The sequence below is a fragment of the Vigna umbellata genome, chromosome 9 (genome assembly GCF_029865625.1).
Source record: "Vigna umbellata cultivar VRB3 chromosome 9, Vumbellata_1.0, whole genome shotgun sequence".
NCBI lineage: Eukaryota > Viridiplantae > Streptophyta > Magnoliopsida > Fabales > Fabaceae > Vigna > Vigna umbellata.
The window spans coordinates 29796908-29822736 of NC_142173.1; the positions used below are offsets into that span (position 1 = coordinate 29796908).

Genomic DNA, 25829 nt, shown 5'->3' on the forward strand with positions numbered 1-25829 from the left:
AGCTTAACGACAACCAATATAATATTGGGAGTAATTCCCCGGATCTAGACTTCCCCGTACGTTCCCGTATCGACAAAATCAATAATCATGCATTGAATGAGTTAAACAAAGCAAGCCTTAAGCAAAGAGGAAAAACCCTAACTAATGATGAAAGAAAGCATAAGTCTTAGATTAAGATGCAAGCACAAATTCCATATATGAGAGCTTCAAAAGATTACATTGATTCCCCAACAAACATACAAGGTTTAGTTCACCATATTCATGGTGAACCTAGATGAACAACAATGAAAGAATGAAGGATAAAACCCTAGAAAGGTGAAGAGGTAGGCTGAGCATCCAAGATCCTCCTTCAAAGGGGTGGAAGAGAGAGTGTTTGCTTCGTTTTTGCCAAAGATACCAACCCTAAGACATCTAGGTCTTTAAATAGGACATAAAAAAAATAGAAAACGGGTCCAGGCCCAAACAGATCATAAAATCGCATAAAACTGGCCCAAAACTCGTCTGGTTGACTTTTTTCGTATTCTGGTTGACTTGTTGACTTTTTTGGTTGACTGTTGACTTTTCTGGTTGACTGGTTGACTTTTCAGCATTCCAATCATTCGGTACTTCAATTCTTCTTTCAAATCAATTAATTAGCCTACAAAATCAAGGGAATCTTGCACAAAACCATTAAATTCACTTTCAACTCTCTCCTTCTTCACTTCTTTCACTAAATTCACCTTAAAACCTGCACAAAAACACTGAAATCAAGCATAAACATGTCCAGCTCTCTTATTTATGAAAATATGGATAAAAGCATGATTTCAAGCTAGTTTCTAAGTGTAAAGGTTGCTTTTTGTGTCAATTTTAAGCATGAAAATAACAGTTTTTCAACTGTTATCACTTGTTAAGTTGACCAGCTTGCCCAGTTTGCCCTTGACCAATGCTTGGGTGTGGTTTCCACCCTTGATTGTAGTTTCCTTGACGGTATTGATTGGCCATGTAATTCACATCCTCTACGGCTTCTGCTGGAAAGGCACATTGACCATTGATATGGTCGCCTCCACATAATTAGCACAACTGAGATTGTATCTGTGCAGCAGTCTTCAACTCTTTAGGTAATTGTGCAAGTGTTTTAGTAAGAGTCTCCAGCGTTGAGTTAGAATTTTATTTTGTGCTAGCAAGGCATCATGTGTTTGTAATTGGAGAACTCCTTTCTGTTGCATAGGAGCTCCTCTTTCACTGTTAAGCTCATTATCACTAGTAGCCATATTTTCTATAATTTCTGTTGCTTCCTTTGGAGTTTTCCATTTAATGTTTCCTCCTGCTAAGGCATCAAGCATCATCTTGGTTTGTGAACCAAGACCTCCAAGTAAAGTTCAGACTACTTCCTCTTCTTCAAAACCATGCGTGGGAGTTTTTCGTAACAAGCTCTTATATCTGTCCCATGCATGCCCCAGTGATTCTTCCATGCCTTGCCTAAATGAAGAAATCTCTTGCTTGCCTTTAGTCACCTTTGATTGTGGGAAGTACTTGTTTAAAAACTTTGTTACCACTGCTTCCCACTCTGTGAAACTTCCTTCTGGGAAAGAATTTAACCAAAGCTTAGCATTGCCTCCTAATGAGAAAGGAAACAAGCTAAGTTTGATCGCTTCATCTGGCACCCCATTAATTTTTACTGTGTTGCAGATCTCATTAAATGTAGTGAGGTGCTCATATGGGCTTTCATGAGATAACCCATTGAATTGGTTGCTTTTCACCAGTTGGATCAACGTTGGTTTGACCTCCATATTAGCTGCATTGATTCTAGGTCTAGCTATACTGTTAAAGTGCTGAGGTCCAGCTATATTGGTGTAATCAGCAAGAGTTCTTCTGATATTATTGTTCTCCATATTTTCTGTGCTTTGGTCAGAACCTTGTGGTGATGGTTGCAATAGAGTTTCCAGAGGAGGGAAAAGTTCTCTAGATGTTCGGATTCTTCTCCTCCATCTACTTTCGTCTAAACCTTCAAGAAGAGGTTCTGCTGTTTTCTTGCTCCTTGTTCTAATTGCTTCCTGCATACACAAGAAAACAAAACCCTAGAAAATTGGTTAGCACAAAAAGATATAGGAGAAGATATAAGATTCGGAGAATAAAATAAAATAAAATAAAATAAAACAAAAACCGAAAAATAGAAACAGAAAATAAAAACATAAATTCAAAATTAAAGTCAAAGATAATCAATAATCACACAAATTAACCAGTTAAACCACGAGTCCCCGGCAACGGCGCCAAAAACTTGATGACAAATTTATGAACACCGAAATACAGCGCCACAAACTTGTTGAACAATCGGCAAGTGTAACCGAATCGTTTCAAGTAATAAACTCGGTAAGACCAAGTATCGTTCTTCCAAAGGACTCACGGCCTAGTTTAGTTATGTGATTCGTTGATTATTTAAGACTTAAGACCGAAATAAGTGGAGTTTAATAAGCAAAACAGAAAATAAACATGTATGCATGAATTTGATCAATGGCTAAAACAAAATACAAACACTTCAATGGAATATATGGATGAGTATGTTGTTGGGGTTATCAATTTCATCTTATCCACTCTCATATACTTTAGGAATTCAACATTCTATTCATCATTGTTAATGCCACTCTCTAAATCACCTTGACAAGAAGGCCTATGCTTAATTACAAGTTCATACAATTCCTAGCATTCCTAGTAATTAGTTCTTAAGTGCAGGAGCTTAACGACAACCAATATACTATTGGGAGAAATTCCCCGGATCTAGATTTCCCCGTACGGTCCCGTATCGACAAAATCAATAATCATGCATTGAATGAGTTAAACAAAGCATGCATTGAGCAAAGAGGAAAAACCCTAACTAATGATGAAAGAAAGCATAGGTCTTAAAATAAGATGTAAAAACAAATTCCATATATGAGAGTTTCACAAGACTACATTGATTCCCCAACAAACATACAAGGTTTAGTTCACCATATTCATGGTGAAACTAGATGAATAATAATGGAAGAATGAAAGATAAAACCCTAGAAAGGTGAAGAGGTAGCTTGAGCATCCAAGATCCTCCTTCAAATGGGTGGAAGAGAAAGTGTTTGCTTCGTTTCTGCCAAAGATACAAACCCTAGGACGTCCTAAAGCTTATATACTATTCTAAAATTACAGAAAATTTAGGCCCAAGCCCATAAGTGTGCCGCTCAGCGGTAAAGTGCCGCTCAGCGGTAAGTGCGTGAGTTGGTTTCTTCCCCCTCAGCGCCATTTTGCCCCTCAGCGGATCTCCCGTGAACTCCTGAGTGCCGCTCAACGGTAAACTGCCGGTGGTTGCAGCTTCTCCTTTTGCACTTTTTGATGTCTTTTCTGATTCCATCTCTCTCCTTCTTCACTTCTTTCACCAAATTCACCTTAAAACCTGCACAAAAACACTGAAATCAAGCATAAACCTGTCCAGCTCTCTTATTTCTAAAAATATAACGAAAAGCATGATTTCAAGCTAGTTTCTAAGTGTTAAAGGTTGCTTTTAGTATCAATTTTAAGCATGAAATAACAGTTTTTCAACTGTTATCACCCCACTACGTGTCCGACCTATTACCTGAACCACATTTGGTCCTTGAGAGACGACCTAGGAGTCACTTCCTAGCACTATACTGCATTTTTAATGCACATCAAATTTGTATGGGCCGTGATAGCCCCTTTCCTGCACAATAGTTAAAAGGTTTTGACGCTGGTACCCATTTGTACTTGGGTCCTGTCTTATTAGTAGCAGGAGATTGTTCCTTGGGAACCAATTTGTATTTTCCCTTTGGAACACCAACATTTCTAAAACAACAATTTTTAACATTATGACCAATTGTGTTGCAGTAAAAGCATGCATTAGTAGTAGGTTTACTCATATCAATAAATTTCTTTGAGTTTATCCTATTACTTTTAGCCTTATAACCAATACCTTGTCTATAGATAGCTCTTCCAGATGATCTTAACACAACATCAAGATTTTCTTTGCCTTGAGTAAATTTGGCTAATGTGCTGGTTAAATAGTCAATTTTCTTAATGTGTATAAGACAGTTACCACATTCTTTCTCAACAACTTGTATTTCAGTCTTGACTGTCTTTGCAGATTTCAAAGCTTCTTAAAGATCTTTTTTTAGCTTTTCATTATCCTGTACTAGATTATCAATTATGTATTCATAGTCTCTTCTCTCAGACGATAATCGATTCACCTTATATTGAAGTCGCATGGCTTTTGCATGTATCTTCTGAAATGCATCCAATAGCATGTGGTACTTGACCTCTATTGGTTCATTCTCAAATTCACGATCATTGTCATCATCAGATTGTGAAGAGCCTGCCATGAAGCATAAATTTAACTCCTCTTCAGCACTGTAATCATCATCACTTGAAGAGTCTCCATCACTATTTTCCCAAGCAATATAAGCTTTCCTTTGCTTCCTGTTCTTGTCCTGAGGATACTTGGTGAATTCTTTCTGCTTGTTCTTCAAGTCTGGACAGTTAGGCTTGATATGACCATCCTTTACACATTCATAGCATTGTACATCGTTGCTTCTTGAGCTCTTCTTTCCTCCTCTTCAAAAACATGCATTGTTAGTTGCAAAATTTTTATTCTTCATGATTCTGTTAAATTTTCTCACCATTCACTAATCATAATTCATAAGAAAAGAAATATTTATTCACAAGAATTATTCCTACCTCATTCTCACTTGAATCAAAAACATCACTCACATCAATCTAAAACAAAGAAAGAAAGAGTAAACCCAGAAACTGAACTAGTCGCTCCGCGCACACACTCGCTGAGCGAATCCACTGACAATAACCCCAGCCTCCAAACCACTCGCTCAGCGACCCAGTTCGCTGAGCGAATACAACTCCCAGTGATACCAGACCCCAACCTCTCGCTCAGCGACCCCACTTGTTGTGCGAAAATTCAGACAGTGGTCTAGACCCTTAACTCACTCGTTGAGCGAACCCATTCGCTGATCGAATAAAATTGAAAGTGCTCCTAAACCTCAACCACTCGTTCAACGCACCTTGTCTATATGTGAATCATCAAACAGTGAGTCAACCTTCACAACCACTCGTTGAGCGACTCCACTCGCTCAGCGAGTCTGCAATAATTTGCAACACAAATTTGCATAATTCCCCAACCTACCCAAAATTTACCAATTCCAAAGACTTTGTCCAACTTTTAATGCTCCTAAATTATGTTATATACCGAATTAGACTTGAACAAGTGTTTCTAGACCTTACTACCACCATGCTAAAGTGTTTCCTAAGCAATTCACTCTTTAAAACTTACAAATCATCAACCTATGGACCCAATTCATGTCTACCACATTTGACACATTTTTAAGCAATTTAGGGACTCAAACAAGTCAACTTTGACTTACCAAAGTCGTCCCAACAAACCCATTGAGCATCTAACCTCTAATTCTCATTTTCACTACTCCACTTCCTCAAAACTTACTCTAAGCCACTACAATGTGACTCTATTCATAACCAATCAACCTTAATACGAATTTCTAACCTTTTATACACCCAAAAGTAGGACAAACATCATCCAATTAAGTTTCTTATCACAATCCATCAATGTACATTCATAACAATCAAATTTCACACAATATCATTTACTCAAAAACCTAAATTTAGTTCTATCAATACAATAAACGTAGAATTATCATACATACTCACTAAACCACTAAATTAAAGTAATAATCTAACTTTCCTTACCTTAAAGAAATTTGGATAACTCAATAAAACCCCGACAGTTGCTTGCATTGCAAGAAAATTCTAGAAAAACCTACAACTCACTAATTTGTGATAGAAAACCAACCTTAGAACCTAAATTGGGCTAGGATTCAAGAAAGAGAGACACCTATCTCATACAAAGACGGATTTATTTGCATGATTACAGATTCAAGAAAACCTAGAAAAGACGAATGAAACTTACTTGCCCAAATCAAGAAAGTGATTGGTGGAAAAGGTAGCTCTCGACGCCAGGATCACCTAGACACTTCCTGATCGTCGAACAGATGATCCAAGAGTGAGAAAGAGTAGAGAGAAGTGAAAGAAAGCAAGGAGGATAGTGTTTTAGAGAGATAGAGGTATTTTAGATAATGAACCGAGCTTTAGAAAATACTATTTATATTATAAGATTATTTTAAAATAAAATAATTGATCTCATCATTTTAATACATCTATCTACTCTAATACTCTATTTTTTAGGTTCTTACATTATAGAATATTCTAATTATATATATATATATATGAAAGTTTTTATTTTCTTAAACTTTAATTTACTCTTATTTATATGATTATGTTACTTATCAATTACTTATGATATTTCACGCAAGTAGTTAACGTGATGGAGGACAATCTTAACTAAAGTTAATAGAAGATAAAAGAGGATTATATTTTATATATTTCGTTTCAAACATGTGCTTCTTAACATATAATTTTTATTTATTATTAAAAGATAAGTTTTGTTTTTAAAAGTTTATATATATATATATATATATATATATATATATATATATATATATATATATATATATATATATATATTACTATTATAATTATTTGCTGTCTCAAAAAATTAAAAAAAAAAAAAAAGAGGATGAGGCAAGGAGTGGGAGAAAGAGGCCATGGCTTCTGACGATTGATTCATTATTTATAGCTTTGGCGACGCCGAAGGAGGAATATTTTGCAGACAGATAGATGCCTGTGTCGATAACGGTACCGAGTACTCAGCACCGCGTGTTCGCTTCACTCTTTGCCATCGCCAAGGCCAACAAAACCACCATGGCCAGCACCAGCAGTTCTGTTGGAGCCTTCACCACAATCCAAGAGAAGGTTACTTTCGAGAAAGAGATCAAGAAAAGCAAGTTCATTGCCATTGCTGGCCCCATCGCCGATGAAAAATCCGTCATGTCTTTCCTTTCTCAGGTTCATTTCCCTTCACTTTTTTCCGCTTATTTTACTCTCTTTTTTGTTTCACATTGCTTTTAAGTTTTTGGCTTCGTTTATTATTAGGTCCGGGATCCACGTGCCACCCACAATTGCTGGGCTTACAAGGTACAGTAAAGGATTGCTTTCTTACTTTGATGAAACAATCAATAATGTTTGCTTGTATTTTTGCCACTGCATTATGTTTTGGGGGTCTCTGAATATTTAGCATTTTTCTATTGCCTTCCATTTTTGTCAATATTTCACTCAAAAGGTATGGTATGTGTGGGAAATGATTTCTCTGTTGCCTGACTTATAGTTGGAGATTTATACTTTCTGGTCCTAACAGCATGCATTGAGGTATCATTTTTCATTGTGCCAGTTATAGTTCATTCATCAGTTTCAACCTAAAGGTGTCATCATACTTTGCTCATTAGCTAATTGATTTACATACATATTAAGGGTTTTGATTGGACTTTGAGAACATAAAAAAGAAGATCATAAGTGAAGATAGAAACCAAAATGACACATTTGCATAAAGTAGGAGGTAATGTGTTGCTACTCGTCTACACTTTACTATCTTCTGCTCATATGTGTTTTTTTATTTTTATTTTTTGTATGACAGGTGGGAGATCAATGCCGGTCCAATGATGACGGTGAGCCATCAGGAACAGCTGGGAAACCAATACAAACTGCTATTGATTCTTCAGGAATAGACAGAGTAATGGTAGTGGTGATCAGGTTAATCTTTACCTTATAATTCGCATTTGCATATTAATGTCCACAACTTTGAATCAGTTAAATGTTTCGGTTTGCATATATTTGATGTCTACCATCGCCCCCACCCCATTTCGTGAAGAAAAAAGCAAAAGAAAATTGTTTTTTTGACACCTTGATGAAATGTTACAACCTTCAGGTGATCAAAATTAAGGATATTCTTTTCCCTTTACGAAGTTCTTCTATAATTGTGGGGTAATCTGTGTATAAAGGTAAGTTCAAAATATAGAATCCATTTTGTGCTTTAGCCTTCCCAGTCTTCCTCATAGTTCAGTTAATGATAAGATAATCATTAGAAGAAAAAATCAAAGTGCAAGGTAGAGAGGAAGTGAGTTTGTTAACACATTAAAATGGAATAAGTTAAAATTATAAAGAACATTATGAAGAGAGAAAGTAGGGGATAAAATCTCATTACCAGCAAAGTTAGCCATAGAATGTTGACCATTTGGAAGAGAAACATGTATAGGTTGGATTTTTTTTTAAAGGAAAAGAAACATAACGAGGATGTTATATGGTTAGTATATCCTGAGTCTAAAGTTCACTGGGCTAGGAGAGGTATTGGGAATCTAAGTGTGAGTCTAAGTCCCACATTGAATAGAAATGAGAAAGTAGAGCACTCATTATATAAATGTGTAAGACTCATTAACCCATTGCCTTAAAGTTTTTGGTAGAGAGTGATGTCAATCCCTTATATGGTTGGGCTCATATCTCATAGGTGTTTGTATCTCTTTGGTGAACGTCCTCCTTAATAGACCCAACAAGAGGTACCTGAAGGTTGAGGTGAAGTGTTAACACCATGGCTGCTAACCAAGTTGGAAGTAAATATTGTAGGGTCATCAGGAGAAGATATAGTCATGTTAGAGGCAGATTTTGTGGTTCAATAACCTTGGGGAAACCATGCTTAAAGATTCATGTTTTGACGGTATGATTGGTCTTTTTGTAGTGAATGTGTTGCTTCTTTGATTTTTTTTCTTGGAATTGGATCAATCCCTTCCTAAAGAGTTTGATGAAGGTAGAATTTGGGTTGCCAAAAGCTAAAGTTTCATCTAAAATCCCAACATTCAGTTGACATTCTTGTTGGACCACCATAGAAAAATCATTAGTAGCAAAAAGGATTGAGAAGGAAGATTTGAGATTGGACTGTAGAATAGTTGTTATCGAACCCTTGAAGAAAGTACAAAACAAAATCATTGTACCTTTGTTCTTTGACACCATATATGTGTTGTGCAAGAATTAGAGTCACATAGAGTTAGTGGGTGAACGCTAAAGTTGTGATATTGTTCCGGAATGATCTTGCATTTGGTGAAGTAAGTGGTATTAGAGGAATCACCTTATTAGAACAAAAAGAAGTTTAGTTCGGTTCGTCTAAACTAATTTTATATTTAGTTTAGTTCAAACAAACTATTTTTAGTTTAGTGCAATTAATTTTTCCCACTCCTAATTAGAGGCGATATCAATGTACATATACTGTGAGCAATTTTTGGGGAAACTAAATGGAGGAGCCATGATAGAACTAGGGTATTGCAATGTTTCTGCAATGCAAGCTGGAAATAATTTGAAGTGGGTTTTTTGAAAGTTCCACCTACAAAAGAGAATTTGTTTTTCATCTCCAATGTTGTCACCAATAATAGGACCAGTTATGATAATTGGTTTTGTCAAGGACGAGGGAAACAATATTGTGGGATGAGTTTTCATCAAGATGTATGTAGTTTTGGATGGTAGCATAAAGAGAGGCAGTGGTGACTGTCATGTTGCAGAACAACCAATAAGGAGAAGGAGAAGAAAATGAAGAAGGGTAAAAAAGTAGCTTATTAGAAACTCTATTAGTATAAGAGGATTTCTCCAAAAGAGAAACTGAATTGCATTCAAAAGTAGAGGGACATGTATAAAGTTTTGATTACAAGATAAAAGCAAATAAATACACACACACACATATAACAACTATAAAAACTATTAACAAACTTAAAACAGAAAGCTAACTCTTATACATTCACCAAAAACTTTAAGACTATCATTTGCATGTTCTTTTTGATGGTTTTGTACATAAGCATATGTTATGTGTAAAAGCACTAAACTGTTTTATTTTGATGATGGATTTGGAATATAATTTGTATTGTGATCTATATTAAATTTCAGGCATTTTGGGGGTATCAAATTAGGAACTGGGGGATTGGTCAGAGCTTATGGAGGAGTTGCATCAGAATGCTTGAGGAATGCCCCAACTTGCCTTGTGAAAACAAAGGTGGTTTTATTTTTGTCTGCAATGCATCTTTAGTTTTAGTTATACCTAGGTCTCAGCATTTCACTTTCTTTAAGGTTGTCTGAACACATTAAGCTTGTTTATGATGTATTTATTTATGAATAATCTTGTAAAAAATGTAGGTGCCAATGGGTGTAGAGGTTCCCTTCGACCTACTTGGAGTTATCTACCATCAGGTTAGTTCTGGCTACTGATGATTTCCTGATATTGAAGAGTCCTAAGTTAGACTTGGATTTGACTGAAAAAAAATGATAAGTAAGGAACAAGATTTGGATATTCAAGTTTTTCTGTAGCAACAAGTCTAACTTGAGAAATACATTTCAATTTCTACTTATTCACTCCTTGATGTCAGCCTATTATGACATGTTTGGTAATATGGTGAGTTGAACTTCCTGTGATTTTGTAAAGCAAACAACTAGTTAATTTCATGGTGACTTCACCGAGATTTTATCCTCAACTTGGATTCCTACAGTCAGCCATACAAACACATTATATGTATAAACTGCATTTTTAACCTCTCCCTTTTAATGTTTTTGCTGAAAAAGAAAATTACTGGTTCAGAAATCATAGGTTATCTTTGATTTGATGTCGTTAATGCAATGATATCAATCTACTGCTGGCTGGTACTTGTGCTTGAAATGGTAAGAAGTGTATAGAAAAAAAAAAAGCTAGACCCTTGCAATTACAGCAAGTATATTTTTCTTACAGCAAGTGGATTGAGTTGAGTCTAAATGTTTCCGCATCTATTGTTCATTTTCTTTTTATTCTTTTTTCAGGTGCAATCTTTTCATGTGGAAGACATCAAGCAGGATTATAATACCGGTAAAGATGGCATATCTATGGTTACTTTTAAAGTTGATTTTGACCAAGTTGACAAATTGGAGGATGCACTGAAAGCCAATTGTAACAGAGAATTGAAGTTTTATAAGCGGTGAAACATGATCGCATGAAATCAGTCTTAGGATTTTGATTATATTTTTCTTATATATGGAAGATACTTTTTCACCTGAAGATGGGATGAACAGGACATCTCCAGGACCTTGACTAATTTGAAAATGAGGAAACTCATAATAGTTTAAAAACTAGAAGGCATTTGTATACTGATAATGTTGCATAATTTGTAAATTCAGAAGAAGTTACCTAGGGTATAATTTATACAGAAGCTGCACAAAATTGTACTCTTTCTGGACTTATAATTTAAAAGTAACAAAAATTAATCGTGGAATCAAATATAAATAATTACACATTCTATTTAAGAATCATAATTTAAAAGTACACTCTGATTAATTGGGGTTTGTACATTTGAAGATTCAAATGTAATAGTGATATCAAGTTTCAGAGAATGACATTCTAGAAAAAAAAATTAAATAAAATTACTTAACTTGTAATTAGTATAAAGTTAATTTTACTTTTTTCTAAATTAAGTGAATTTCCTCTTAAATAATGCGGAGACTCAGTTTTAGATACAATTACACCATTATTTACTGTGCTTCATTGTTAGTCACCTTTGATTGATCTCAATCACATTTTCCAGCTTTAGATATAATTACACCATTATATATTGTGCTTCATTGTTAATTGATCTCAATCACATTTTTCACACAACTGCCTAATTGTTTGAAGTGGTTATCAATAAAATAGAAGATCTATCTTCCTGCATTTTCATGGTCTCTTTCTGTAATTGAACCTGATCTAATCAGTGTCCTAAGAAAATTTAGTCCATCGTCTATAAAAAAAATCAGATTTTAGTCTATTGATTAATCAAGAAAAACATAAATGGATAAAATTCAAAATGTTCATACGGCTATGCAGATTCAAGCCATTATGGTCCCAAGAACTTTGGGTCTCCACGTGTCAAAGACAAACATTCCAGCTTAGTGAAGCACAGAATATAACATTCCTTCCAAAAAGAAAAAAGCAAAGCAGTCTCCCATCCATAAAGACAGGATACATGTTATACTATTTTTAAGAATTCTAATACAAACTCTAAACAATGAAATGCATTAAAAGGAAAGGAAACAAATTCTCTCTCATAAACTGTGCTTTTTGGATAGTATATAACACATGCTAAAACTACCACAATTATCTTTTCTTCAGTAAGAGAATCATACTTCTTCTGGTCAGCAATTAGAAACACCAAGATTTCTCTTTCTAAATACCACGCAGATAGTCTTTCACAGACAAACTATTACACCCAAAATGAAGAATTCATCATGTATCTGGCAGAAGCAGAATAGAAGCAGTGCATGATGATACCCCTTTTCCTACAAAACCAAGACAACATGATGGACGCCCTACAAAAAGATTCCCCTTTTAAGTTTTCCCAAAATCTGTGACAAGAACCATACATACTGTAAACAGCAATCACTACCAACCCAACCAAGATTTCCCTTTTGAGGATTTTCCAAAATTTGTGGCTAAGAACAACACACTATTTTCCCTCATCTTTCTCCTCCCCATCTGAATCGGAGTCAGCAAGGACATGAACAACCCCTTTCGTTCTAGTCCTATTAGCCACTGTTTTAACCCTCAACCTCTTCCGCATCCCATTCTCCTCGTCAACAAAGCTACGCCGGTCACCAACGGGATACCTGAGCGGAAAACTCACGTGGTAACAGTAGTACTCCTCCTTCCCCGCCACCACCGACTCCGGCGGAGGGGGCTTCACCTCGGTGCCGTGAAACGTCTTCTGGCAATTGGCGCACCTCAAAGAGCAATCCTCGTAATACCTCTGGTATTCGTGGAGGTACCAGCAGTAGGGGCACATTGTCCAAAACGAAGAAACCTCGTCTTTAACCTTTCTGTCAAAACTTGCCTTGAGTGTGGGATCAGAGAGAACACACCAAGCTTCGCGCACGCGCATGAGGGCCTCGTCTGCGAAGGGAAACTTATTCTTGTTAGGGTCCAGGAGGCGCACTAAGATCTTGAACTGTTGTCGTACGAAATCACGGTCAGCAGCAACGTCTCCAGAACTGAGGCGCAGGATGGAGTACCAGTCAAGTGGGTCGTGGCGGCGCTCTGCGGCGGCAAGAACATCGGCAACCGCAAGGATTTGGTCGATTTGCAGAGAGGCGTTGGAGTCGGATCTGACGATCTTGCGAGTGAAATCACGACAGGCGATAAAGCTGCGACGCTTGAGAAGGGAAAGCGCAGGGCGAAACATGGAGAGGGTGTCGGAAGCGGTTCCCTCTGAGGTTCCTTCGTTGTCTTTGTCTTTTTTTTCCTCCATTCTGTCTTTGATAATCTAACACCTCCACACCCGCAAGATAAAGGGAGCGAAAATTTTGTGACTAAACTCCGCCTTTTATACTCTCCTTTTGCCAAGTTCATTTCAAATTGGACTGTCAATTACATCCACTAAATTCTCTCATCTCAAATATTACCCCCTCTTTCAAAATTTCAGTTAATTTAATTATTTACTTTCAATTTTCTTTTTCTAAATTTATTTTGTATGAAGAGACAGGTAAGGAAAAAATGTGAAAACTTTTAAATTCCTAATTTTCAAATTCTGCTATCTCAAACAAATAAATTTATTTTTACAAATTTTAAGAATTGATTTTTTTAATTTCTTTATCACTAAACAATACTTTTTTGTAAAATAAAAGTAATTACTCTTTAAAATATGTTCATCCAGAAGGTAAACCTTTAAAAGATACCGCTTCACTCAAACTAATATCTTCAGTCAAGCAAGTTGAGGTTGTTGAATTGATGTTTTTATTGTATGTGATGATACAAATGAGAATTCATATTATAGTGAGCAGAGACTTGTTCAGACTTATCTAAAATCTTATTTTTTAAAGAAAAAACTAAGGTCAAATTATAAAAAGATGGTGCTTGAAGTAGATAGCTCCATCATCAAATACACTGGAACAAGGTGATGGGAAATACTTTCGAACCAACCATTCCCTACTATTTGGACAACTTCAATTTCCATCTTTTTATATACTCCTTGAAGGTTCTACCACCCAAGTTTTATCATTAGTGAACTATTTTCTCAACTTTCGAATGTTTTTCTCATCCTATGACCTTGTACTCAATTTCTCTTGTAAGTTTGAGTTGAATTGCTATATTGTACGTCTTTTTACCTATTGAGCTTTTTTTGTTGAAGGCACCAGAAATAAAAGAAGTGGTTGAACTGTGTTTATAAATGTCAGAACCGTGAAACGTGAAAGATGTGTTATGCTCAAGAATCTCATAATTTTGATAATATGAAAAGTATATTTAGCTTTGGTAAACTAGTGAAGTCCAACAAGAGGTTGTACAAGAGGCACGTGAACATAGATATTATCTTTCTTACCTTAGATGCTCAGCAGCCAAAATTGGACTTACACGCATAGTAAATCATGCTATAAAAAGGACAACATATGTTTGTTTCTTTTCACAGGCTCTAAAAAACAAGAAGGTTTCTATAGCTTCTCACTCCCTATAACAGATAATCTTTTCAAGTTAATATATGTTTTGGGTAAGAGGTTGAGTCACTTCTAACACTTACACAATTTCTGTTCTGAAACCGTCCGGTCTTCAACTTGAGTCCTCGTCTTCACTCTACCATTTGGAGGTATACCTGTCAAAGGTTCTCCGATGCTAAAGTCAGTAAACTGTCTGTTCGTTAGCTTAATGTAATAGTAATAAATGCACAATAAATGTGATCACTTACTACTTATATTTGACTTGTATTTATAGTTTTCGACATAGGTTTCAGTAGTGAGATTTTAATCACGTCCTACTTATGATCGTTCAGTCATATACACTAATTTTGCCTCACTCAATTGCCTTAGAGTGTTCTTGTGTGTTGACGTCCGGTTTGCAACATTGGTGTGTCCGTGTGATCATTGATGTCATACACACTTTTGGCTCGGACCGGGGTATGTTTGTTTGTAGGATTATGTTGTGGCCGATGAGCCCATAGAAGTCGTGTATTGTGCAATTAATGTGCAATTATAAAGAGATGAAGATAAATGGTAATATGATTTTGAACCTCAAATGTACGTTCTTATGTTCTTATTCTGAGACTAAACTTGTATCCAAGAAAACTTCCTGAAGTCGTGTATTGTGCAATTAAGCTTTAATGCTCACTCTCAGTTTGTAATTTTTAGAACACTTTTAAAAGTAAAAATAAGTTAGTAATCTTGAGTTTATTGATGTGTGAACAATAACACAACCAATAATAAAAAATGTGCCGCAGAAGTAATTTTTCTAAACATATGAGAAGCAATAATAATAAAAAATAATAATAAACACAAAAATAAAAATATTAATATTATTAACCTTGAAAACCTTATGTTAAAGTAACAATTTTCGGACAAGTAAATCAAAAACTCAAATTCATAAATCCAACCTTAGTAAAAGTTGTCATCACATATGATTCAAAACAAGATATCCTTATATGTTGTGAACTTTTTCATCTTTATTTAATATAAGAGTAAGACTTTTATATTTGAAATTTTATCCATTATAAAGAGTGGTATTGAAAAGTACTTGGGGTAGTCAAGAATAATAACTAAAAATGCTTATTTGTATTTATTTCTTCACATTCGCTCATGTAATGAAATTTCAGTTATTTCTTCTCTTCGATGTAAAATTTGTCAGACAAGATTTCTCGTTTATTTTTGTGATCAGATCAAACAACTTTACATAGACATAGATCCGGAGAAGTTCATTGACTACTGCCAGAAGTTCATTACAACTACAATGGTTGGAAAACGAGTAAAAGATGGCAGGGGGGTAGACAATGACTGTTATATTTTAAAACCGGATAATGTCAATCGAATCTGATGCTGCAACGTGTATAACAGTTTCAACTGAACCAAAAACTGCGTTTTAAGCTACTTGCATTAACTAACTGAATCAAAACTGCAGGCTAAGAATACTAAATAATTACTGCTACATACAAACATAACGTGCAAGCAAACTGAGAAATGCAATACCACTGTAAACCCTACCTAAGAGCATTAGCGAACTTAGCACAAGCACCTCAGAACATGGAGTAAAGAATAATGTTGCCATCCAAAGGTCAAGTTCTAACATCTTTGAGTGCCCCCCCTTTTTCGAGCTCGCTGACCAAATCCTTAAGAGACGGAACCTTTGTAGCCAAGGTCCTATATAATCTAGAATAACGTGCCCGTGTGCCATCTGCAGTCCTAGCTAGAGCGAGCAAGCTTAGAGCCTCCGGTAGTTCATTAAAAACTTGTTTCATTTCCTCCAAGTTCATATTTTCCAAAACGGAGGGTCTAGGGGCCACCCTCACAATTTCACCACCTTTAGGTTCCTGAACTCGTGCATCAGCTTTAATGACCAGTTCCGACTTAGAGTTAGCACCACATTTTATTATAAAGGGTAATGTCGAGCCAGTGTTAAATTGTAGTACATTCCATTGTGCTACGTCAGTTTCAGATCCAGAGCTCAGATCTGTTGATGACTTGCGACCATGAGATATATCTTGAATGGGGTCATCTTCTTCAGGAATTGACTGTATCATGACAAAAATCAATCCAACTTAACTTTCATCAGTTCAGCTCTTTTAGCAAATAACTAAGCTATTGACCCAAACAACACAGTAAAAACTGTTTTATTTCAGTATTGATTATAATTTGAAAACTGTAACTAAGACAGAAGAAAGAAGTAGGTATACAATACAATACACAACATTTTGCATACCTCAACAATGTAGCGGGCATCTGCAATGTGCCTCTGAGCACATGGATGATCAATTTGGAGAAGTGAAGGCATCTGTTCTTTTAATTCATCAAGAGATGCAAGCATAGTCTTTTTCTTACTTTTGCTCAAGATGTTCACAGAAGAAAGTCTTGTCATATCCTGTTTAATAATGCCTTCAATTATTAATAACTATCCAATCAGTACACTAACTTTTGAAAATAGATTTGAGAAATAATGTTAGTTTAGAACCTTGATTTGCTTTAATATGCTATCAAGCGAAATAAGAGATGCTAATCGTGCATCTTCAGCTGCAGTAGAAGGATTTTGAATAAGGGAGCCACTATTTTCTAATGTTAATAAGGCTGTATCGCTTTTCATTTGTTGCAGAATCTGATAAAAGGAAATTGAAAAAATCAATGTCAGTGTATGATGAACAAATTCAAGACAACAGAGAAGTAAGATCCTTCATCAAAGCCAATGCAATTACCCAATTAGTGAACGTCATATTACCGATTTATCTTTACCAGAAATAACATCATAAACCATGAAAAAAACATAATCAATTATTGACATCTTTTTCTTCTAAAATACTAAAATTTCTTTTCCAAAACATACAAAACTTGTCTTCTCATTTAAAATTAGAAGAATAAATGAATAAAATTTAGTATAAGCAAATAAATGGAAAATAAATTAAAAAAATATTTGAGGCTCTTAAATTTCTATACAAGAAAATGAACAAAATAGACGTAAGTGTTTTTATGTTATACCATCACATTCTATCTTTTACAAGTGAATATTATTTAGACTCGGTTTTGTCTCCCTATGTCATCTAAAACCCCAAAATTGCAAAAGTTATCTAGGATAATCACTTTGGAATAGTTTAAATTTCATTGCTTTATTTATTTCCTTTTGAATTTGATTAGCATGAGGAGTCAAAGAATGCTATAAACAAGGGTTTAATACTTTGTCTTCTGCAACACATCATTACACGTCATATATCAATACCATATTTTATTTCCCAAGTGTTTTTCTTACCTAAATTCCTATAATTTCAACATTCATGATATCCAACCTTCACCATCCTTTGTAAACCAATCGAATCACTACAACAATGCCAACTTTCTATAAGTTTGAATTTTTTTCTTTTTAATTTTATCATAATTTTCAATGATTGTATTGTCTTTGCTCTCTTCCCAGCATTGATTGGGAGAGTAAGAATGATGAAATTAAAATGTTAACTCCAACAGTTCCACTGATAGTGGCTAATATTAGTAGAGTCGTGAGCCCTGTCCTTTTCCTCCACAATATCAAATGCACCTGATTTAATTTCTTTGTTCTATACCCACTTGGCCTGTATAGGTTGAAACGAGCTATTTATACAATTAGAATTTGTTAGAGATACTTGGTTAACAGGCACCAACCTTGTCATTACAACAACTCTCAGCCTCTAGGGTCAAATTAAAAATGGTGTTGCCTTATAATTAGAGGCTATATCAGCATTTACCGTGCAATTTTTATCTGGCAACACTAACACATGACAAACATGAACTCATGCAGCAACTAAAGATATATATGTTGATATAACACACCTTTGGCATGCATAAGATTTAACTGTTTGAAAAAAAAAAACACCTTTCTTCTTTTATGATCAACTGATTCTAGAGCTGAACGTAGTTTAGCTACTTGTGCTGCATCTTCAGCCTCCTCTGTTGCCAAGGTACCAGCAATATCCTGTCAATCAAATGTCAGAAAACAGAAATCCAACATAATGGAAAAAGATTTCATTAATTTCTTTTGATCTAAAGTATACATCCACAGCACAAAATGTAATCAAACAAATCACATAAATGTAACATCCCAGGAAAGGAAACGTAGATCTGCACCTAAATATATGGTCGTTATGCTAGTTGCATGTATGAATTCAAAATGCATGTAAAAATCTTGGAAAAATGATATGGTGAAATTCTAAGCAGAAATCCTTTTTCTTTTGTCAAACTAACACTAGACTTAGATCTTGAATTTGGTATGACGGGTAAAGAAAAAAGAAGACCAAAGTTTAATCTAGATTGATAGAAGCTACAAAATTACTCCATTCAGTAAAACATGCCAAAATGAAGTAGCTGGGACTTGGTCTACTATGTATAGAACAATTGTTATATTTGAATGTGACAGCTATATGAGTGTCATCTCTCCCAACAAAGTCCTTGTTGAAAGTCTCACATAAATTAGAGATAAGATTAATTTAGAGCATATATGTGAGTGCAAACCTCATCTTACAAACTGGTTTTGTGAGATTGAATTAAGTTTAAAGTTCACTTTTTAAGTGTCCTAAAGCAAACAAGCTTCTTCTAATAATGAACTTATGAGGGGTACATTTAGAATTCATTCCACACATAGAGCTAACGTGTGCCATACCTTCAAGTGTTGTAGTTGAGAAGTATAGACACGTTTTGAATATTCAAACAATAGCTGGCCAAGGGCATCAGTATGGGGAGGAAGAGCCGCACCAAGGCCAGCCATCCAACCATCCATAATTGCAGTTGAAAGAAGTTCCAACTGACCAGTTGAGCCCCCCAATGCATCATCCCCAGCTACTGATAGAAATTCAAAATTCTCGGCAAGCCAGGATCTAATTTGGCGCTGCAACTCACCAGCAGGTGTATGTACAAAGAGTGCAGCAAGGGCTTTGTTCCCCATTGCAAAACTTTTGGCCTCCTCGGTAATTTCCCTAAGCTTTCCACCAGTTACCTGCTGTCTCCAGATATCCTGTGCAGTTCATTTCAAAATCAAAACAGAATCATGTAACATAGGTTCAAACAAAGTAAGCTTTTTTTTTCAGGTATGTAGCAGAGAAGAAAGAAAAACACAAAACCAACACAAACTAAAAGAACAAGTGGCAGCCTTCACCCCTCAACCAGTTGTCAACAATTTAGCAGATAACATAAGATAGGATACCAATAAATGGTAAGAAGACATATATAATATTCAAGGATCTAAAAGAAATTTCAGGAGAAATAAAGATACAAAATTAGTGTGAGCAGCAGTAATAAAGATAGAAAATTAATAGGTATTGGTAGCTACCTCATCAATCCCACGTATCTTCAACACAACAGATGAAAATTTTGATTTCTTTTCTGGCTTTAGATTCACTTTAAATCCCTGGATCTGCTCGTCAACATATAGCACAGGAGACCTACCAGGACTACTTCCTCTGCTGGAACTTCTACTGCGCCCAGTATTATTAGTCTTCTCAAGAAAGCAATCTACTGGCAAAACCTTCCAATTCAATGTGCAAGACAAACAAAATTAACAAATCCCATGCCACTAGACTCAGTAAAACATCACAAAATACAAAGCACAGCCTTGTTGGAAACACTTTTTTCTTTTGAAATGGAAATTCCATAGCCTTTTCTGCTATTACCTTAATTGATTGCAACTCTGGGGATCTTGCAAGCAAAGATCTTATATACAGAATCCTAACACGGGAAACAAGCATGGTGTCCATCACACGTTTAGGTTCCATCTTTCTAATAAAAGAGAAAACAGAATCCTTAATCTCAGCAAGAATTTCATGTTCCCTAGAGGCACCAGCTTTGATGACAGCAGCCAGAACCTGAAATCATTTTGAGATATGCTCACATAAATTACCCTGGATTTGGTGCAATCAACCTCATTTGTTTTCGATAAAATTGTATGCACAACCACTTTTTGATGTTCAATACATTTTCATTTCAAGTTGCTATAGTATGAGAGCAATTCCAGCTGTACATATTCTCGTAGTAAATGTACAAATTAAAATAGAAAAATATAAGAATTGGCAGTTTGTATTATAAACACACAAGTATATATATATTATGTAGAGTGCTTATGAATAGAACAAATTCGTTTTCCAGTACACTATGTTGTCTGCCATTGCTAACAATATATGTTAACATATCAAGTGTTTGTCAAAATTTTCCTTCACTTTTTTAGTGAACTTAGGTCTCACTGCTCAGTATAGGAGATTCAGGATGCTCCAATTGGCCTATCCTAAAACTCTGGCAGTGATGCATTCTGCTATAACAGGCTTGTCTACGGGTTTCAGTCCTCTCTCATGTCTCAGCATGTGACAGCGCAAGGAGTCAGTTGTCCTTTGGTTTCTTTCACTGGCAAAGACCTGCCATGTCCAGTGTATTTTTCTGGTTGCTTGCCTCCCTAATGGCTGACGTTGAAATTCAGATGGTGACAAAGACAGTTGAATGTTGAAGCAAACTTTTCTTTGCAGATACGAAATTCAATGGAAGTTGAGCTAATTGGCTTAACCAATCACTGAATATGCGTTTATTAAGGAATGGAATAAGTATTCAAATTTCTTATTCAAGTAAAGGTCTCCTGTATCTATGAATCATGTAAAGCCCTTTGATAGGTATCAGCAAAAATTAGGAGAAAAAAAGAATGAAATTCGTATATTATTGCTCACTCTGTCAAAACAATACAGAGGAGAAGACAACTCACTGATGTGATACAATGGCCTCAGTCCCAAGTCCCAGATCCACTCGCCCCACCCCCAAAATACATGCTCACCTCCCCTCTATATTCTCCCATTCTCTTTTCCTCATCCGATTCCTCCTCCAGCTCACCTGCTAACTCAGCAATTCTGTTAAGATCCCAATCATTGGGTGGGTGTGTACTTGTGGACCCCATGAAATGGCCTTCCACTTCTTCCTTTCATACACCTTACTAAGCTTCCCAATTTTCCTTTTCTTCTCTAAACTCATACTCGAATCACCATTTATTAGGTAGAAGAACAGGTTACGCTACTCAGCCTATTTTATGAGCTTAATATAACTTGATGTGCTGCTACCTTTCAGTCATGATGTCAAATTTATAAGGCTTGATATGAGAAAATGACAGTTAAGAACTTCCTATACATCCTCCAGATTTGATATTTCTTTTCTGTAAGATACTGATAAAAACCTTGGGAGAATCATATAGCACAAAAGCCAGCCATTGCAGTTGGATAGCACAAGGCTTTATAAATATTGGGAAGTACCAGATTACCTACCTCATTTATTGGAATGCAGTTTATATATGTGTTAAGGCAAGTTCACTTATTGTCAATTGATTTTAAAGTGAAATCTGACATGCTGTTAAAGCCTACAGCTCATCTTGGTAATTGCCTATTGTGGTAAGCTCATCTAGTTTGGCAAGTAGATACGGATAGGGGTGTTGGAAAGTACATCACCTGAAATTAATTATTGAAGTCCGTCTTATATATTTGTTGGAAAACTTCACTCAATGTCAATTGGTTTTAAGATGAAATTTGACATAGTATCAGAGTCTATAGCTCATCCAAGTAAATAACCTATTCTAAAAGACTTGTTAGAATATTTACCCCATTTATCATCATTATATTGCGACTAGGGTTACCTTATTTATCATGTACTCTTATAACAGTTTATTCTTATAAATAAAAGATTATGAGAGGGATAATTAAGCCTTCAAGAATTATTTCACAGTTTCAATCTTAATTTGGTATCAGAGCAAGTTGTCTGAGTCTCTTCTTATTTTGTCTTTGTTGTAGTTGGTAGCCGGTGGCCGTTGCCACCGGCGGCCTTAAAAGTTTCATCTTTTCTGAAATACCTTAATAGGTAGTCCCGTTCTCCTAATGATATCACAAATTTACAGTGTTCCCCTCACTGTTTTTCCGTTGTGAACCGTCGCTCTCTATTGTCGGCCTCCGTACGCCGTGGGCCACCATTCGCCACTGGCCACTGTCACAGTTTCGACCGGTGACCAGCAGATCTGGATTGCCTCCTCGAGCAACGACAAACCCCACTGGTGCAATGGGCTACTTCTCATCCACACCCCACCAAGAGCACAACATATATCCGATGTTCAATGCTGTCCTTTTCTTCGACGAAGACAAGGGTTAGGTGCACCTCAATGAGCGCGACTCATCCCCGTCGGCTTCATATGTCCGATGTTCAATGCAGACGTCCTTTGGAACCCTATGTCTTCAGATCTCTTATGTTTCATCGCTTCTTACAACATTCTCATGCCATTTACCCTATCAGGGGTTCAAAAACCCCACACCAGTTAGAGTATGGCTATTAAAATCCTTCTCAACGTTGTTTCATTATTGTCTGTCTCGCCACATCACGCCGAGTCCATATTTAGCCGTGGTTTCTAATTTGTAGTCATTTGGTTGGTATTTTTGAAGAGTCATAGATTTCGTGGTGAATGAAAGTGAAGATGGCATAAAAAAAGTCTTCCCAAGGAATATTAAAAAAAAAAGTGCCTCTGTTTAGCATTGTATATTTGTTCCTTAGCACTTTCCATGATGTGTGTTTAGCTTTGCATGATCATTTATAGTGTTGTTAAAATGGGTTGTAACCCGCGAGCCAACCCGGCTCACCACGTGTTTGAAAAAAGTGTAATTCTTTTATGTGAGCTAGTTTTCAACCCAGCTCACCGTGTTGAACCCGTGGTGAGCCGGGTTGGCTCACAAACCCACCTAATTTAAATTAATTATTTATTATTTTGTGTTTCAATATTATTAGTTAACATTTTTTTATTATATTATAGATGGTGATAAAGAAGATGTTTCAAGAAAGAAAAATATTATAAATTTATTTATTCAAGACTCTAATATTATAAATGGACAAATCATACAAAAATTATCAATCTTTAAAACTTATTTGTTCGCCTTTTATACAAGTTTTTGGATTATGCTTGGATTGTATGATATTTTTTTTTTATTTTGAATTGTCTTTGGAGTTTAACATCAATTTAGTGTGACGATTATTTAGATTTAAATTAAAAAAATTGTAATGTTTAGATTTTAAAAAAAAATTATAATTAAATGAGTCAATGAGTCAACTCGTTTAACCCACCAACCCGTGGTGGGTTGGACCGGGTTCGCATTTTTTCAGCTTGCTAAAAGTGAGCCAAGTTGGGTTGGCTCACTAAGTGACCAACCCGTGGTGAGCCGGGCCGGGTCGAGCTAGGTTAGCGTTTTGACAGCTCTAGTCATTTATTTACCAGTCTCCAAGGGTAGTCGGTGGTTAACACCAAGGAATTTCAACACCAAATTCATGGGTTGAACGTTGCTCATGGAATGAGCGAAGTCTATTTCTGGCGAGATTCAAAATCTTAGTCAACAATTTCACCAACCCTTTGTCAGATCTATTTTTGGGTCCTTTGATGAATAAAGGAGACTATTATGATCTTCCACTTTCACGATTTGTCATCGGCGCGCCGTCATTTATGCCATTTGCCATGAGGGGGAGTATGTTTCCAACCACTACAGGCCCCACTAGTCAGATATGGAAGTCCTTGCAGTTTTGTCACTTTTAGCAATTGCAGACCCCATACTTAGTTGATGGCAATCCAGTCCTTGCAGTTTGTCAATGTCCTCCTTTGTCAAAGTCATTCTACTTGAGGTTTCATGGTGCTAGTTGAAGTTTCGTAGTTGTCGACCACTGTCCAATCCATAAGCTGTTAGTTTTTCGTCGACATTTGATTGAACATCTGTTTGTCGCACATTCTTGAAGACAGATCATATATTTCAAATTGAGTTTATTTATTCCAAGCTTGGTTTATACAATCTGTATGCTCCAGCTTGAGGGGGAGTGTTAGAATATTTACCCTATTTATCATCATTATATTGTGTCTAAGGTTATCCTATTTATCATCATTATATTGTGTATAGGGATACGCTATTTATCATGTACTCCTATAACAGTTTATTCTTATAAATAGAAGATTATGAGAGGGATCAATTAAGCTCTCGAGAATTATTTCATAGTTTCAATCTTAAGTAGACTCACTGATTCCACAAGAATTTCTGAAGAGGGGTGTTGGAAAATCCCACATCACCTATCTCAATTCTTGGAGTGGCTTATATCTATTGGACAACTTTGCTTAATGTGAATTGGTTTTAAAATGAAAGCGGACTACAAATTCCTCAAACTAGAATACCTACTCCCAATCTGGGACTCATGTTGCATACCTTGCAATTTGTGCTCCACATTCCCACCACATGCTTCACAACCCCAACATCAATGCAAGTTGGCTATGCACTAGCACTTTGATTGGTCTTGAGAAATTAATAAAATGCCAGCATCACCACACCCATACCATTCACTAGAAAGCTAAGAGCCTAAGACATGTCAAAAAGCTACGAAACCAATTGGTAAGACCCTCAGATTTACGTGGGTGCAGCAAAGACATATATGAGAAAACAATGTTTAGGGCTCTCCAATATCAATTGGCAAATCATTTGGTATCGATCACTTATGTGTTTTGTCATAATAAAAAATGGATACAAAATTTATTTGTGTAGGGTGCTTAAAGGTTTAACAATGTTACCAATTTTTTAATGATTTGGATGAACAAATATGTGACAGCCAAGAAGTTGGAGCAACCAGGTGTAGGCAGAGGATGGGACCGAGCGTCAAAAGCTTTGTTCCATTTCTCTTATACAACTATCTCTCCAAAATCTCTACTTTCTTCTCTCTCCTCCTTCTCTCTAGATTTCTTCCATCTCATCTCATCTATTTTACAATCAGACGGTGCCTAAGCAATCTTGGTGTCAAGAGCTTCCATTCCTACCATCAGATTATTGTTTAGAGCTGGTAAGTCTTGTTTGCTTGAGTTCTTGTGAATTTTCGAAAATTTGTGACACATGCAAGCCATGTTTATGTTTGCATGTGTTCATCGGTCTTCTTCCTCCCTCCTGACTTCATTTTTGGTCTTTTGGTTGGTTTGTTCTCACAAATCTGTGAGTTATAGGTTCTTAGGATTTTCTGGTGTTGAGAGCAAAATTTTTGAAGTTCTTGAGTTGTCTAGTTCCGTCAAAGAGGTAAGGGAAGCTAGTTAATTTAATTATTTGGTTGATGATGTATGAAAATGATGTTTGATGGCTTTGCATGTGTGAAACTGAATGATTGTGTGTTGGTATTGTTATTGAATACTCTTGAGTGTTGTATTCATGTTGATTGTGATTCTGTATAATTTTGGGAGGAAGTGTGATAGTGAAGATGGAGAATTTGTGTTAGGTGTGAGTTTGGTCTGTATAATATAAATTGGGAGGATTAGAAGTTGGGAAGAACAAAGGAAATTGGTAAAGATTTTGGTGTTGATCATAATTCTGAAGTCATTCTACAAAATTATGCAGTTCGCTAAGGGTCCTTTGTCGACCGTTCGG

The 25829-nt window shown here is 35.9% G+C and overlaps 3 protein-coding genes across 3 annotated transcripts in view; 1 reads left to right on the forward strand and 2 right to left on the reverse strand.

Moving 5' to 3' along the window:
• Window positions 1-6583: 6583 nt before the first annotated feature.
• On the forward strand, window positions 6584-11162 carry LOC124838047 (ribosomal protein S5 domain protein). Its single transcript, XM_047313552.2, has 6 exons — window positions 6584-6945; window positions 7033-7074; window positions 7571-7686; window positions 9859-9964; window positions 10105-10158; window positions 10759-11162. Exons 1-6 carry the CDS (start codon window positions 6718-6720, stop codon window positions 10915-10917), a joined length of 705 nt encoding a protein of 234 aa, XP_047169508.1. The 5' UTR covers window positions 6584-6717; the 3' UTR covers window positions 10918-11162.
• Window positions 11163-11839: 677 nt separating this feature from the next.
• Window positions 11840-13381, reverse strand: LOC124838046 (uncharacterized protein At4g38065-like). Its single transcript, XM_047313551.2, has one exon. The coding sequence runs from the start codon at window positions 13209-13211 to the stop codon at window positions 12414-12416; it is 798 nt and encodes a 265-aa protein (XP_047169507.1). The 5' UTR covers window positions 13212-13381; the 3' UTR covers window positions 11840-12413.
• A 2236-nt stretch (window positions 13382-15617) lies between these two features.
• LOC124836175 (kinesin-like protein KIN-14B) overlaps window positions 15618-25829 on the reverse strand; it is a 49727-nt gene continuing 39515 nt past the window's right edge. Inside the window, exons 17-23 of the mRNA XM_088099583.1 lie at window positions 20061-20252; window positions 19721-19915; window positions 19055-19405; window positions 18272-18370; window positions 16889-17029; window positions 16640-16798; window positions 15618-16451 (exon numbers count right to left, since the gene is read on the reverse strand). Of these exons, the coding sequence (XP_087955709.1) occupies window positions 15996-16451; window positions 16640-16798; window positions 16889-17029; window positions 18272-18370; window positions 19055-19405; window positions 19721-19915; window positions 20061-20252 (1593 nt within the window). The 3' untranslated portion in view covers window positions 15618-15995. The remainder of the gene's footprint in view (window positions 16452-16639; window positions 16799-16888; window positions 17030-18271; window positions 18371-19054; window positions 19406-19720; window positions 19916-20060; window positions 20253-25829) is intronic.

What these genes read in the sequence shown, in the direction of transcription:
- LOC124838047 (XM_047313552.2), top strand. Translation starts at nt 6,718, where the DNA reads ATGCCTGTGTCGATAACGGTACCGAGTACTCAGCACCGCGTGTTCGCT. An exon ending in TCATGTCTTTCCTTTCTCAG is followed by an intron (nt 6,946 to 7,032) that starts GTTCATTTCCCT and finishes GTTTATTATTAG; the next exon opens with GTCCGGGATCCACGTGCCAC. An exon ending in GTAATGGTAGTGGTGATCAG is followed by an intron (nt 7,687 to 9,858) that starts GTTAATCTTTAC and finishes ATTAAATTTCAG; the next exon opens with GCATTTTGGGGGTATCAAAT.
- LOC124838046 (XM_047313551.2), bottom strand. Translation starts at nt 13,211, where the DNA reads ATGGAGGAAAAAAAAGACAAAGACAACGAAGGAACCTCAGAGGGAACC.